General features: G+C 37.3%; 1 protein-coding gene across 1 annotated transcript in view; it reads right to left on the reverse strand.

Moving 5' to 3' along the window:
* LOC124137973 (voltage-dependent T-type calcium channel subunit alpha-1I-like) overlaps positions 1 to 16,297 on the reverse strand; it is a 175,233-nt gene that overhangs the window by 17,328 nt on the left and 141,608 nt on the right. The window contains exons 27-35 of the mRNA XM_048400970.1: positions 16,166 to 16,255; positions 15,605 to 15,821; positions 9,387 to 9,538; positions 7,829 to 7,938; positions 6,992 to 7,122; positions 6,199 to 6,348; positions 5,000 to 5,121; positions 4,053 to 4,208; positions 2,989 to 3,117 (exon numbers count right to left, since the gene is read on the reverse strand). Of these exons, the coding sequence (XP_048256927.1) occupies positions 2,989 to 3,117; positions 4,053 to 4,208; positions 5,000 to 5,121; positions 6,199 to 6,348; positions 6,992 to 7,122; positions 7,829 to 7,938; positions 9,387 to 9,538; positions 15,605 to 15,821; positions 16,166 to 16,255 (1,257 nt within the window). The remainder of the gene's footprint in view (positions 1 to 2,988; positions 3,118 to 4,052; positions 4,209 to 4,999; positions 5,122 to 6,198; positions 6,349 to 6,991; positions 7,123 to 7,828; positions 7,939 to 9,386; positions 9,539 to 15,604; positions 15,822 to 16,165; positions 16,256 to 16,297) is intronic.

A 16,297-nucleotide genomic window follows, 5' to 3' on the forward strand; every position in this document is an offset into this window, starting at 1 on the left:
GCCGAGTGCCAGACAGGGTAACAAGTACCATCTTTTAATGTCTTTTGGTATGACGCGTCCGGGGATGGAACCCCGGACCTTCTGCTCTCCAGGCAGACGCTCTACCTCTAGACCACGGAGGTGGTCCCGCTAATCAAGCATGGGCCAGATGAACCAGTGGTGGACACTGTCAGCAAGGATCAGGTGACGTCATCCCTGGTGGTCACAATCCAAGTTCATTATCAGTCGACATTCAGACCACCCAAGACCTACATTAGTTATTAGGGGTATTTTTTAATCCTCACGGGGGATTTAAGATCAGAAAAAGTTATGAAAAAGTATGAAATTTGGAGAAGGATCATAAACCAACAACCGCTTTGATAGAAGAAATCATTATCGTTTCTTGACAGAGTGAGTGAGTGAGTTCGGCTTAATACCACTTTTTACAGTATTCTGGTTATATCGCGGCGTGTCAGCTTAATGTGGGAGGAAAGCCAGAGGTGAGGTGAAATCGGGTTTAACGTCGCGTCCAAGATTATTGCACTTATATAGCGACGTGCATGTACGTGTATATATGTGTGTGTGTGTGTGGCTGCTTGTACTAGTCCGGACTGATGCCAATTTATAGTGCTAGCACACTGAGATACCATGCCGCAGTTTAACATGAATACCCCACTCAGACACAGTATACTGACTCCGAGCCAACCAGTCCTTGTTTTAGCCCCTTAATGCCGAGCGCCAGACAGGGTAACAACAAGTACCATCTTTTAACGTCTTTTGGTATGACGCGGCTGGGGATTGAAACCCGGACCTTCTGCTCTCCGGGCAGACGCTCTACCATTAGATCACGGAGGCGGTCAGGAAAGCCAGAAGTGATGCAGGTCTCAGATGTTTACCACTTCGGTGAAACCAAAGAGCATGGGTATGGTGCTGACAAACCCAGAGACGAAACTTAAGACAACTGGGCCACATGTGCCCTCCTCTTGATAGTCAAGAAGTGAGTACTTCGATATATACATGTCCAGCCACAGTCTGTTTATTTCTGCTGGACTGTTTTTAAACACAACATATTCGTGGTAGTTTATTGAAAGACTTCACAGTGGGAGTAATTGCTCATAAATAATATGGATCCTTTTAATTTTTCATCAAGCTGATCAAATGATGAAACATAAACACTGAAACATAAATGTTTCAACTGAAAATTATAATTAATCTTTATCTTTTAATTTTTATTATCAATATTGCAGCAGGTATCATTAACATGTCATAATATAATACATTGTAATTGATTAACTGATACAACTTACACTTATTAATAAAAGGCCTACATTTTTCATATTCATTTGTCTTATTAAAGGCTTCAACAACTTATGGATGACATGGAGGTTGTGCAATGGATCATGCTTTAAGGCAACAGGCATGCAATAATCCACATGCTTCTGCTAAACAGGTGGTATATCCCAGAGTACCCGAGTACAGCGATATACAATGTAAATCATATACAAAATATACAATTTGAAGAATACATCTGTGTAAAACTAAACACTAGATGAAAATATATTTCTGAAAATCTACCAAAAGTGAAAAATAGAGAAAAAGTAGTCAATCTGATTTTGTGCAGTTTGTGTCAGTGCAGCCATGCAATGTGGGAGAAAAGTGATTGAAAATGCTGAATTCAAATATGTGATGAAAAGAAAAAGGGTAAGAAGTACAAAATAAAATCCCTCAAATATTTTATTGATTGCTAATTAATAAAAAACTAAAATCAATACATGAAAAACAAAATGGCTACTAGACACCTGGGAGAAGTTTCCGACCTCCACAAAACAGGAGAGTTCTTATTAGATTTATCTCCCTTATCTCACCTTCATTTCTATCATTTCTGCCTGTTTTTCATTGCGTGCTGCCATCTCAAGGCGCAATTCCTCCTCAACCTCGTCATCCAACTCTTTATACTTGTACGTCTCCTAAACATGCCGTGCACAAGAGAAAGATATGCATGCCAGACGTCATTAGCAAGTGGGATAGGTAGACCAATAATCTAGTGACAGAGTTTTCAAACAGTGCATTTTCAAACAGTAAATATTCAAACGTGATGATTGTTTTGAGGTGTTAAATCACACACTTGGTGGGAACATAAAAAAATAATTCAAATTTTGAATTTCAATTTGAAAAATCTGTCATTTAACATCATGAAATGCTCTGGAAAAGAGGTGTAGATTACAAACAAATCACATAATCACTCTCAGAAGCTCAAACCCATTCCATACCTGAAGACATTACAATATAGGAGAGCAGAGCTTGTAGCGTCAGCATACAACAAGAGCCAAGTAACACGCTCAATAAGGGCACATAATTGGGGCAACAATATTCCAGCGCTTCACTATGTCAGACTGGGATAGGGGTCAAGGTCAGGTCAAATTGGTGTCAAGGTCAGATCAAATTGGGGTCATGGTTGTACAACAAATCCTTGGGAATCTGGGCCCTTGCATTCTGGTAAGACAAGCGTGAAGTTCTGAATTACAAACAATGACTTATGTTGAGGTGATGGACAGATGTATAGGTCATTTTGGGTCAAATTCATTCACAAATATATATTGGTCATATGTGAAGATAATAGATTTATGCAAGTGAAGGCACAGTCATTGTAGTTTCAAAATGTAAGAATTGAAAAAAAAAAGAAAGTTGCGGTGAAAAATATTTCAAACTGCAGATTGTGATAAGTCATGAAAAGAAATCAATGACTGATATGAAAACAGATCTTGTGTTATATGTGAAGATAAAGGATTTATTTAGCTGAATCAGCAATTGGTGCATATATATATATACACACACACACAAAAGTGCTCCTGTGTTGAAATGTTGTGAAGAAAGGTTGAAAACAGCACAGAGTAAAGGGATGTTTTTCTTGAAATCTTAAACATCTTTTTCAGGCAGTCAGGAAATATGTGGCAAAAAGCACTCAGAAATTTGAAATCTGATTAAAAAACAAAACAATCAAATTTTGACCTGTTCTTTATCAACATCATCATCATCATCATCATCATCATCATCATCATCATCATGGTCATCATCCAGAGAAAAAAAATCCTCATCATCCTCCAAGTCCGAGGGAGCGTATATTGGGAATCCTGTTCTCTGTGTTTCAGTGAAAATATCACAATCATAAATGTTTGTCACATCCAATCAGTATTTACTTTTGTAAGGACAGAAGTATAGCTGGTCAACTGTGAAGTATAGCTGGTCAACTGTGAAGTATACCAGAAGCAACTATTCATAGCACCTAGAGCTGAAAACCCTATCTTCACATCAAGTCAAACCTATTTCATATTATCTACAACATAAGGCCATACATATTTCTAATGGGGCTCATATCTTGTAACTACTTAACAAAACGATGAATCACAATTAGTCTGAAATACATGACCTGTTTCATATATGAGAACTAGATGCATTGGTTTGAATTGGGCATCTACGTGATCGTCATAATGTGATAGAGTCACTGCAAATGTAATATTCAATACACAAGCAAAACAGTCAATTCCTACGCTAGCTCAACTGGCAATGATGATGACACAGCACTCATTATCATGCTGCACAGCAAAATAGTTCCTCTATTGCTCTATTTCATTTCTAAATCCTATTGAATATACCTACCAAACAGTTTAATAATAAAATCAATATCAAACGTGATCACAATCTTAACAAACCATCACCACAAAATACATGTAACATATTTCAACAAATGTTCATAAAATCACAACAATTTTCAAATCCCACACCCAAGTGAATTAAAATGCATGAAACTCGTGAAGACAAACCAGAACCATCCATCTATCCTGAACCTCCACCATTTCTAACAAAACACACCTATATTGGCAAATGTTCTCTAGGAAACAGAAACATTAATCTCATACATAAACAATTACATTTAGACTTGCTTATGTATGCAAGTATGTAATTATAAATAATGTTTGTCGACTGTTATTTCAATGAGAAATGGATTTTGATTTGGTTAAATGGCCAAGGCTTGAAGTTTTTTACCAACTGAAATGTACACAATGTGAACATACCTCTAGGTGTTTCATCAGCACAGCCACCACGACATTGACGAGGACGAACTGGGCCATGAGTACAAACACGACAAAGTAGACGGGGGCGATGATGGGACTGACACAACAGTTCCTCAGACAGTTGTCCGTTGCGTCACAGTTGTCTCTCAATGTGTCCTGAAACAAACATACACTATGTTCTGACGTCTGGAGACAAAGGAAGGCTACTTCTCTGTTTCTGTCGCTCACCTATACATTTGTAAAATTATCTTGAGTGAGTTTGTTTTAATGTCACCTAGAACAGTATTTCAGTTGTATTACAGTATGTCAACTTGATGTGAGAGGAAAGCCCAAGGTGCTAAAATTATCTTGAGTGAGTGAGTGAGTGAGTGAGTGAGTTGGGTTCAACGCCGCTTTTAACAGTATTCCAGTTATATCACAGCGTGTCAGCTTAATATGGGATGAAAGCCTGAAGTGATGCAGGTCTCAGACATTTACCACTTCGGTGAAACCAACGAGCATGGGTATGGAGCTGACAAACCTACAAACATAATTGGGGTGAACCGGGATTCGAACCCACAATCATAGGTTTCTGGCGTGCCCAAGGGACGTAACTCTGCACAGCGAATCGTGGCGCCCTAGACGACTGGGCCACCAATGCCCCCAAATATCTTGAGTGAGTTTGTTTTAATGTCACCTAGAACAGTATTTCAGTTGTGTTACAGATGTCAACTTGATGCGAGAGGAAAGCCCAAGGTGCTAAAAGTATCTTGAATATTGATTCTGACATTGAGGAGAACAAAATGAGTATGGTGAAAATGTCAAGTCATCTCACAAGGTCACTTCCTAAACTCCATCTATCATCACATACAGGGGAGAAGGGGAAATCTATTTTCTGTCTGGAGGTCCTGATATATGAAACTGTAATTACTGTATTTAACATACAAGTCAGAACCGAACTGTCTTACCTTCATTATTCCATTCCAGTTATCACCCGTAGCCACACGGAACAGTGTCAGGAATGCCATACCAAAGTTGCGGAAGTGAGCATGCTCTCCAAGACCCTCACAAGGGTGGTATTGGGAGCACTCTGCCAAAGGAATTCAAAATGTCAACGCCCATGAATAATCAGTCTTGATTATCTCCCGAAACATTTTTAGGGGCTTAAAAAGCAAAACAGTGATGAAAATTATATGAATGGATCACTGAAAATCAGTGATGACACCAGGTGTTCCCTTTAAAGGGTAAGCATGTCCTGCTCTACCAGTAGCACCTGCCACAATTATAATTCATAACAAAAGTAAGTGTTTGGGTGATGCCCAGCGCTGCACCCAGCAATACTAAAGCCATATTTTGCAGCCTGTAAACAATCGGGTCTTGACCTGTCAATCCAGTGATCATTATCATGATTGATGTTGTTGGGAGTATGATACTGTAACAATCAATGAAGTTAACCAAGTCACCAAGCATGACCACCCAATCCATTGAAGTAAGTACCAAAGTGAGTGAGTGAGTTGGGATTAACACCGCTTTTAACAGTATTCCAGTTATATCACGGCGTGTCAGCTTAATGTGGGAGGAAAGCCCAAAGTGATGCATGTCTCAGACGTTTACCACTTCGGTGAAATCCATGAGCACGGGTATGGTGCTGACAAACCTAGAAACATAATCGGGGCGAACCGGGATTCGAATGCACAATTCGAATCCCTAGGGACGCAACTCTATACAGCGAATCGCGGCACCTTAGACGACTGGGCAACCCATGCCCCCATTAAGTACCAGAGAAATCACTCAATTTAATTCCATAATTTTCAAATATGAATGTGAGTGAACGTAATTCTATAGCAGCATAGACTATTACAGTTATTCATTAGTGGTTTTGTAATACACAGTCTGGACATGACAATCAAGTGGCTGATAGCATGAGCAAACACTTCATCAGGGGCCATAAAAGGAATAAGTCATAAAATAGAGTACACCAAGAACTGGCTTCACCTTGTTGTGATGGGAATCAAAACCTGGACCTTGTGTACAACAAGTAATGTGCACTAACCATTGTGCTATCCTACATAGCACAGTAGAGGCTTAAAACACTACCATAGTCCATTCACATGAAAACTTCGCTTTCGAATATTGATTACCTATGCCACCAACACATGGTACTTACCTAGCCTTCCAAAGAGCTCCACACCCAGCGCAGCAAATATGAAAAACAGTAGGAAGAACAACAGCCCTAGGTTGCCCACCTGAGGCAATGCTTGTATCACAGTATCTAGCAAGGCACGGATACCCTTGGCCATCTTCAGTAACTTCAACACTGCAAGAGAAAAGGGTAACATCATGAGTGAAGAACAAAAACTCTTTGGTTACTTCAACACAACAAGTCAAGGTAATAAATATCATTGGGACAGGTAAAACAATCTTCAGTCACATCAACTCTGCAAGACAAGATAACACCATTGGGACAGGTAAAACAATCTTCAGTCACATCAACTCTGCAAGACAAGATAACACCATTGGGACAGGTAAAACAATCTTCAGTCACTTCAACACTGTACAACAATAAAATAACATCAATGGTACAGGTAAAATAATCTTCAGTCACATCAACTCTGCAAGACAAGTTAACATCATTGGGACAGGTAAAACAATCTTCAGTCACATCAACTCTGCAAGACAAGTTAACATCATTGGGACAGGTAAACAATCTTCAGTCACATCAACTCTGCAAGACAAGTTAACATCATTGGGACAGGTAAAACAATCTTCAGTCACATCAACTCTGCAAGACAAGATAACATCATTGGGACAGGTAAACAATCTTTAGTCACATCAACTCTGCAAGACAAGTTAACATCATTGGGACAGGTAAACAATCTTCAGCCACATCAACTCTGCAAGACAAGGTAACATCATAGGGACATGTGCAATGCGGTTGATGTCACTGACTGATGTCTTACCTCTTGCAATGCGAAGTACTCGCATGACACGGATGATGGTAGGGTTGATTGGAATGATGTAGGTTTTCATCTCTTCCAGGATGATGCCAAATATGGACAGAATGACAATCAGCATATCCAGCTGGTTCCATCTGCAATAGGACACCCAGTTATGTAAATGTGTCTTCAGTCATACAGTCTCCGAAACACCAAGTAATGCTGTCCACATCCATAGATATGTCACTCCTTAAGTACTCATGAAGTACAGAACTATTGTCATTGAACATTATCTCAATATACCTACCACATCATAACCATACATTATCGCTTTGCATCTGATGAATCCAAAATATTATTAAAACATATCTGCATATCTAAAGTATCTCTTTCAGCAATGTACAAAACATAATCAAATGCTACAATTTTCACAAGTAGTATCGATATTGGTTTCAAATATATTTAAGAAATCTAAGTTTCTAGCAACTGATTTCCTTACCTATCTATCAGAGGAATCCGAGAGCTATTATTTTCCAGACAACTGATTTCTTAACCTGTCACTCATATATCGGAGGAATCCAAGTGCTACTATTTTCCAGGCAACTGATTTCCTTACCTATCTCTCATATATCAGAGGAATCCAAGAGCTACTATTTTTCAGACAACTGATTTCCTTACCTGTCTCTCATATATCGGAGGAATCAAAGAGCTATGTTCCAGGCAACTGATTTCCTTCCCTATCTCTCATATATCGGAGGGATCCAAGAGCTACACTTTTCCAGGCAACTGATTTCCTTACCTATCTTTCATATATCGGAGGAATCCAAGAGCTATCATTTTCCAGGCAACTTAGTTCTTTACCTGTCTCTCATATATCGGAGGAATCCAAGGGCTACTATTTTCATGATAGCTTCAAGGATGAAGACACTGGTGAAGAAGTAGTTGAAGATCTTCAGAGCGAACTCCAGCTCCTGTGGAAAACAACATCAATAGATAATCAAAGCTATCTTCTAGACAAGTCCCCTACTGCCTGTTCAGGGAGGTAATTAAGAAATACAACGTTCATTTTTGTGTCTAATGGTGCAGCAAAATCACGTTTAGCCTGTAGAAAGTTACAAAGCCTGGACAAAGCATACCAGTGACTGATAATGAAGCATACCAGTGACTGATAATGAAGCATACCAGTGACTGATAATGAAGCATACCAGTGACTGATAATGACACATACCAGTGACTGATAATGACACATACCAGTGACTGGTAATGAAGCATACCAGTGACTGATAATGAAGCATACCAGTGACTGATAATGACACATACCAGTGACTGATAATGAAGCATACCAGTGACTGATAATGACACATACCAGTGACTGGTAATGAAGCATACCAGTGACTGATAATGAAGCATACCAGTGACTGGTAATGAAGCGTACCAATGACTTATAATGAAGCATACCAGTGACTGATAATGACACATACCAGTGACTGGTAATGAAGCATACCAGTGACTGATAATGACACATACCAGTGACTGGTAATGAAGCATACCAGTCACTGGTAATGACACATACCAGTGACTGATAATGAAGCATACCAGTGACTGATAATGTGAATGCAACTGGAGTACAATGAGCACAAAGGTCATCATTCCAATATTTTACATATCCAGCAGCTATTGTAATCATCACATCAGAGTGAGTCAGTGAGTTGGTTGGTTTAATGCCGCCTTGAAGAGTATTTCACTTATATCATGTGTCAGCATAATGTGGAAGGAAAGCCCTTAATGATGCAGGTCTCTGATGGTTGCACCCTGATTAAGCTTCTAGGTTTGTCAGCACAATATCCGTGCTCGTAGGTTTCATCGAAGTAGTAAACGTCTGCAACCTGCATAACTTCGGGCTTTCCCCCCGACATTAAACTGACACACCGCAATATAACTGGAATACTGTTCAAAGCGGCGTTAAGCCCAACTCGCTCACTCTGATGGTTGTCACTTGGGGTGAAACCCGCGAGCACGGGGATGGTGTTGACAGAGCAAGAAACATTAATGGGGCAAACCATGATTCAAACCGACGATCATACGTGGCCAAAGGGACACAACTGTGCACATTGAATTGTGGCACCTTAGACAATCAAAATGTTTTATCTACTGACACATAAAGAGTTAATATATTGCAACTTTGCACTGAGGTATAAAATTAGGCTTAGAGGTTATAATTAGTTTGTATGAATGCATGAGTGAGTGACATTTTCAAGAAAAAAGTAACTTCTGCCTGAATGACAATGCTTTTACAAGCAGTTCACAATGCTGACGTCACACTTTGATACAACAGTTACTTAATCATTCATCTCAGACTGGTAATCAAAAGTTTCTCTGGATGCCCTCTTTAAACCATGCATCTGTATCCAATATTTACCTGGGGCATCATGTAATATTCCATTGCCATGGTGATGACATTGAGCCCAATGACCCCAGCAATGGCAAGGTCAAAGTATTTGCTGTTGATGACGGTATGAATGAGCAGACGTGGACGAGAGTAGGGAGCCCAGTACGGAGGTTCACTCAACTCTGAAGAAATAGTTAGGCAAAACAAAAATGAAAACCTGAACCATATCATCACAAAAAATCTTAATTTCTGAAATAAATTTGTATCCAATCATTTAAAGTACACATGAAATACTATCAGTATCTGTTATATACAGAAGAATAGACATCCAAACAAGAAAATCACATCTTTAAAAGATTGAATTAGTAAAAGAAATTGTTTGATAAAGACCATTAATATTTTTTCAGAAATTTGACACTACCATCCCTTCTTTAACAAATCACATGAACAGACCTGTAGATAAATGGGACTAGTATTGAATACTACACTGATAACTCTCCTGTGTGTTGCGATGTTTTTGCCACAGCACTGAAGCACAGGTGAAGAGTAAATGAAGCCGAGACGGAAGCTGCAGTATATATTTACATATGTATAAGAAGCACAGCTGCATAACAACTACATTTATTCTAAGAATTTAAAAAAGAAAAATAATTATATCTAACTCAAAAGCAGAATTTCAAAGTTTTAGAAAACATTTTTTCTGAAATATCAACAGAATCAAAATCAGATCTTTTTAGCATTTTGTAGAGAGCAATGAAAGTAATAATGAGAAAAGAAATGATGAATTTATGATTAAACGATATTCCTTACTGTTATGAAATCTACAATCACATTCACAAATAATCTACATGATGGTTGACAGATGCAATTCATACAAGTCCATGACACTACCACTACTAAACTATCATTTGTCTGTTTATCAGCATCATACAATACCACTTAACTATCCTAATCTTGCAATGTGTTTTATAAAAATGGCATTAACCCAAACACCATGCCAAATTTACATAGGACTAATAGCCCTTCCATAAAGCATTTATTCAAAAGACAAGAAATAGCACATTTCAACATACTACTTTTTTTCTTCAGTACATCACCTTCTTCCTGGTCACATGACATCTCCAGATCACATGACTTGTCAATCCAGGTCACATGACTCATCAATCCAGATCACATGACTCATCAATCCAGATCACATGACTCGTCACTTGACTATGGATTGCCAATTTGAACTACAATACAACACTAAACAACACTAAACTGAGTCTGGCTGGTTATTGTAACAATGCAAGAAACACTACTCACTATCTTCAAACAACATGCAGAATTAAGGGCCTCATAAACATCAAACCCTGATTGTGAAAGTGCAAAAATATCAAACCCCACACCAGTTGAGAGTACAATTTCCTGTAATTTTAAGCCATGCGTAGTTCCAAAAGGATCTTGGCAAAACAATATCTAACTGTTCAATTTAAAAAAACAAATATCTGTTAATTTCTTTTTACATTTTATCCTCCAAAATCAATCCATTGATGCATATGAAATCTACTAGCTATACTAATAGCTTTCAGGTGTAAATGGAGTATATCTATTGCATATTTGACATCAGACAGCTAGACTAGGGGTATTAGACACAAAAGGACGGGTTGCCTTAAATGCATAGCCACCATCACCATCAGAACCATTTATTACCAACACAATTCGTTTAAAAAAGATCCCCTCTTAAGAAAAGGAATGAAAGACTGTTCAGTGTAAAATTACATCTGCCACAGTATATTTTAAAAAACCCCTACAAAACCAGAAGAAAAATTCTTAACATTTACCAAAAATATTCCCTTCTTTGAACACCAGAAGAAATAAAGAATTGAAGTGTGAATTAGAAATGAGCTTGAAACTTCAAATAAAATCTGATAGAATTGGTGGTGCTGTTTTCCTGGCAACATTCTACACTACAATGATGCTGCACAAGGACATGTCAATGCAAGCTATCTAACAACACACTGGTATTGGTATGGGAGCAGTTGGGAAGAGCTGCATATTTGTGTACATTTCATGAAGACAAGGATGCTGTGGATGCTGAGAAAAAGGGATGGGTTGCGTCATAGGGAATGAACGAGGATACATGTCATTGGGAGGCGAGACACTTGGGGTCATTCCAGATAAATGCAGCTAGAGTAATATAACATATATCAAGAGTTGGCTAGGGATGCAAGCTTGAGCATCGTATATACAGGAGAACTTTCTTCAGTCCATGTGATGCATATAATATTAAGTACATGTTTTGAAATATACCCAGAGAAAAAGTAACGGTGATCATTTTTTTATTATCATATACTGAGATCTTTTGGAAGCATATATAACTCTTCTCTTCTCCTCTGTAGATAAAGCTAAATCAACAATTACTCTCATGCTTTAACATAGACGACAATATACCACACTGATGACTGTGTGGAACAGTGCTCAGGTGTTATAATTGGGCTGAATATGGATCCCCTAATAGGCTTTCAAAAGATTTCTTTTTCTTTGAATTTTTATTTAAAAAAATCCTATTTCAAATTCTGCCTGTAATTTATGTGCTCTTGATACAGTTTATATCTTGTTACTTTTATTCTCAATTAGAGTCGTACAGCTCTTAGTACCGGGTAATGACAGAAAATTTGACGTGTGACTTTCCATTTGACCCAAAACAAGGAAGAAAAGCTGTCTTGACTTGTCTTTATGGGTGGTTTGTTGTGTACCAAACTAGAACATTTATGAACCTGTATAACCATCCAGCCAAATCATGAATTTTCAGCCAAAAATAAATTCATATGATCAAAAGTTAATTCAGCCATTGAAATATTATACAATTTTAAATACTATCATTTTATATTGCTGGTATAAAAAATACTTTATCAGAATAATTTTTATTACCAAATTGAAATTTAGGTGAGGATATGTGAAGGGTATTTATTCTACCTGAGTATTTTTTTAGTTAGTTTATGGACTGACTGACCAAAAAAACTGTAAGACTTTTGACAATTTCTTGTTTTGTCCAAAAAGAAGTCCAAAAGAAGCTGATATATTCTCACCCCTGTTCATTGGGAACGGTGAATAAAATATACAAAAATCTTTATTTTTCACAAAAATCTCAATCAGTTATCTTTCTGTATCTTGCAATGTTAAAACTTGTTTGCTTTTCAATCATTCGTAGCAGTACTAATCTGAAAGTAGAAAATTACTTACATTGAATTTTAGGCTAAAGATTTTGTAAAACAACTAATAAAAAATAAAGAAAAGAAAAAATGTTTGATCAAATACACCTTTACGTACTTAAATGGTTAGTTTACTACTTGAACTTATGTGGAAATATAATGCCACTGAAAATATCTTGTTAAAAGAAGGGATTATGTAAATGTTGACATGAAATGCATTTGTAGAATATTATTTCCTATTTAGGGTTTGTGAAAGACAAACATATCCTCATTGCCCTTTCCAAAGACATGATAAGTTACATACACATAATCCTGTTCCCCACCATCCTCGATAATACAGGGTATGACATCTCCATTCTATTTTGATAAATACCCTTGGCCCATTCACAGCCATGGCTTTATTTCGGAAGTGAGGTCACCATCGCTCAGAATTTCTCTTGCTCATCATCTTGAAATCAATAAGCAATCGAAATGCTTCCTTCAAACTTGAGTTTGGCATAGATTCTACATTCTACATATCTACATTCAAAATCTTGACCACCCCTTGACAAATTGTATCGAATCAGAAGACTGCCATAAACGAACTGTTAGCTTGAAAAGATGTTTTCCTGAGAATGAAGAGGGAGGGGTGTCTACAAGCATTCCCAGATGTATCCAATGACTTTCCAATAGCCAACTTTCCCTTCATAAAGGGGAATTAAATTCAGGAAAAATATATCTGTCGTGTATAATATGCACAGACTTTTCTTTTGTATCATTTCAGGCTGTCAGCATAAACCACGAAAATTACGATCTTTCAACTCTTTCACCAAAATTATATTCTAATAAGAGCCCCCTATTTCTCATTTTGAGAGTGCCCTGGGCGCTTATTACGTCGAATACGGTATGTAATCACAGTATGAGATGATCAAGTTGTTATCTATGATGAGAATGAAATATTTATCCCAAGGAGATTACAATGGAAGCCAATCATATAGACTTGAAAACTATAAGATGCTACTAAAAATTCAATAAGTTAGATATAAAATAGCGAGGCTTTTGATCTAGTTAAATCTATAAAAAACTGGTCAACCTACGTCTAAACACAGTTAAGGAAAACACAATTCACAGATTTCAAGGGACGTAAGTTTGTGTGAAACCAGGAACTCACACCTGGATAACGCAATCGATTAGATAATGCGTTTTAGTCTGTGAAATGTTCTTTCAAATTTGAAATGTGAAACCAGACATCAGTTTCAAAGATGATTTTTTCTCCAGTAAAATTAACTAAATGTACGTCTCTCATGTACAATAAGCCACTTTATTTCTATAATGATTTGACTTCCATTGTACTCTCCTTAAAGTGACATGTTTGTATAAAGGTGAATGATGGATGTGATGTTACAACCAAAGAGGTGAAACACATGAACAAATACATCTCAGTGCCAATGTTAATAATCAAACAATGAAACGAACAAAAAGCCTGCTTCAAACAGAAAATGATGAAAACAAGTACCATGTGTTAAAACTGTTCATGTGATTTGTTAAAGAAAGAAGAGAGGATTAATCAAATAAAGTGCAACAAAACTCAATCATTTACAAAAATAAAAATCATAAAATCATGAAATAATGAACATGATGATTGGGTGATGTCCCTGAGTGTTAGTAATGCGAGCAAGTCAGCTTTCACAGATCATGTGTGCAATACCCCAACCTCATTAAAATAAGATGTTTTACTCCGAAATGATACCTCTCTGGGTGAAGATCTCACATCAAAACATGGAAGGCTGCGTCAGGTGAAACCCGAGCGAACTTTGACCCCCTCCTAAATGAAGGATGTGTGGGTTCTTGAGACAATCAGATGTCAACTTACAGAAACAATTCTGCTCCATTTCTTTATTTACTTTTAATTCGGAATTTTCAGTTTTAACAACAGAAGACACGCACAGAACACAAATATTCCTTTGAAGGTACTCCCTCAGGGGTGTAGATGCAATGGAGCTCAGAAATGACATAAAATACCCACAAGGGTATGATAGCGTGGAACATTTGGAACTTTTAGTTAAGTTCATTTTCAAAATACAGCAGTCTGATATGCTGGACTGAATGCTTCTGTCACTCTTACAGAGAATTTAGAAGCCTCGATGCTGAGAGGCTGATAAGAAAGTTCACCTGACAGGTTCTTCCATAGAGGACAAGTCAGATCTGCATGTATAGAGGTGTTGCATCACAGTAAAAAATCTTATTGTAATGAGATTGGGAATATCTCTCACTACACTACATCTATATCTTGCAGGGGTGGATTGGCCTTCAACTGACATGTCATACCGATTTCATTCATAAAACTTAACTTTTCAATACATATCTTCAATCAGATTGTCAAAATGTAAAAATTGTAATCAAATAAAATGAACTTGTACAACTTTAATAAAGATAAGATAAACACATGATTTGATAATTTGTGCTGCGAGAAAAGACAGCAACAGTTTTACAAATTAGAAAGATTGACATGTCCAGTTAAGATCTTTTCAGTTTAAAATAATATAGTGCTTTGAGCAGTATCCTATTTTGTGATAAAATTGTGCATTCCTAAAAATACATGTAATTTACTTCAGGCAAGCATTCATGTAGAACTAAAACACATAACAAGGCTTTGGTAAGGTCTGCATCAGCAAGTAAAAGAGAGGGACTCAGCACACAACTTTGCTGAAGACCATGCCGTAAGTCCAACTACATTTTAAATAGGATGTAAAGAGTAGCTGGAGCAACAGAGATAGTAGAAGAAAATATAATAGTGCTATAACTTGTCTAAGATTTTAGACAGACAAGTTATGACAAGAATTGGGAAATTAGTTTTTAGTCTTAAAGAAAAGGAAGGATATGGGATCGCTAGTAAAGTATCAGGTATTAGTTGAGAATTAGTAATGAATTGAAACTGTGTTATTGATGAAATATTCACATGAGAGAAAACTAGTTGTGTGCATGCAGCATTCAGTCTCATCATGAAATGGTGATGAAATTGAGTGAAATCAGCCTTGTTAATGTGGTCGCCAGACTCAGTAGGACAATACGAACCAGAGAGATTCTTAGGGTCCTCACTCTTTCGTTTACGTTCCAATTTCTGCTGGCGCTTTGCAGCTCGTACAGCTCGCTCTTCCATCTCTTGTGATTCTCGGCACTTGTGAAAGTTCTCTACCACAACGCCGACGAACATGTTCAAGACAAAGAATCCGACAAGCAGGAGGAAGGAAATGAAATACAATAATCGCCACTCGTTGTAGTTTTCTATTGGCTGCAATACAAAGTTAATGATATTTATGAATAACATCCCTAGAGAATAAAATGCAAAATTAGGTTAATTGAATTTGCTCCCTACTGTGACGTACATACAACATTAGATACAACTCGTCATGTCACTTTTTGTATAGATAAAACTGTTGTTCAGAATGGTATATATGCCACATATTATTGAAATACAACTGTAGAATGGTCATGTTTCACAAAGTCATCTATCGCTATGATTGCTTTGTTAAAATGGGCCCTGAACAGTTTTTAGCTTGCAAAATATTTATGATATTCTACAAATCAATTTGTCTTTAGAAATGTTAACAAAATATTTATCTTTTGTTTACTTACTTGTTCATCTATCCCAACAGCATCCAGTCCTGTATGCATGATACTAACCCAGCCATCTTTCGATGCCAGAACAAACAGGGCCATTAATGCCTGCAATGATGGTAATGCAATGAGTGAGAGACATAGGGTTGA

Source organism: Haliotis rufescens, unplaced genomic scaffold (genome assembly GCF_023055435.1).
Source record: "Haliotis rufescens isolate VD_foot unplaced genomic scaffold, xgHalRufe1.0.p SCAF_20, whole genome shotgun sequence".
Taxonomy (NCBI): Eukaryota; Metazoa; Mollusca; class Gastropoda; order Lepetellida; family Haliotidae; genus Haliotis; species Haliotis rufescens.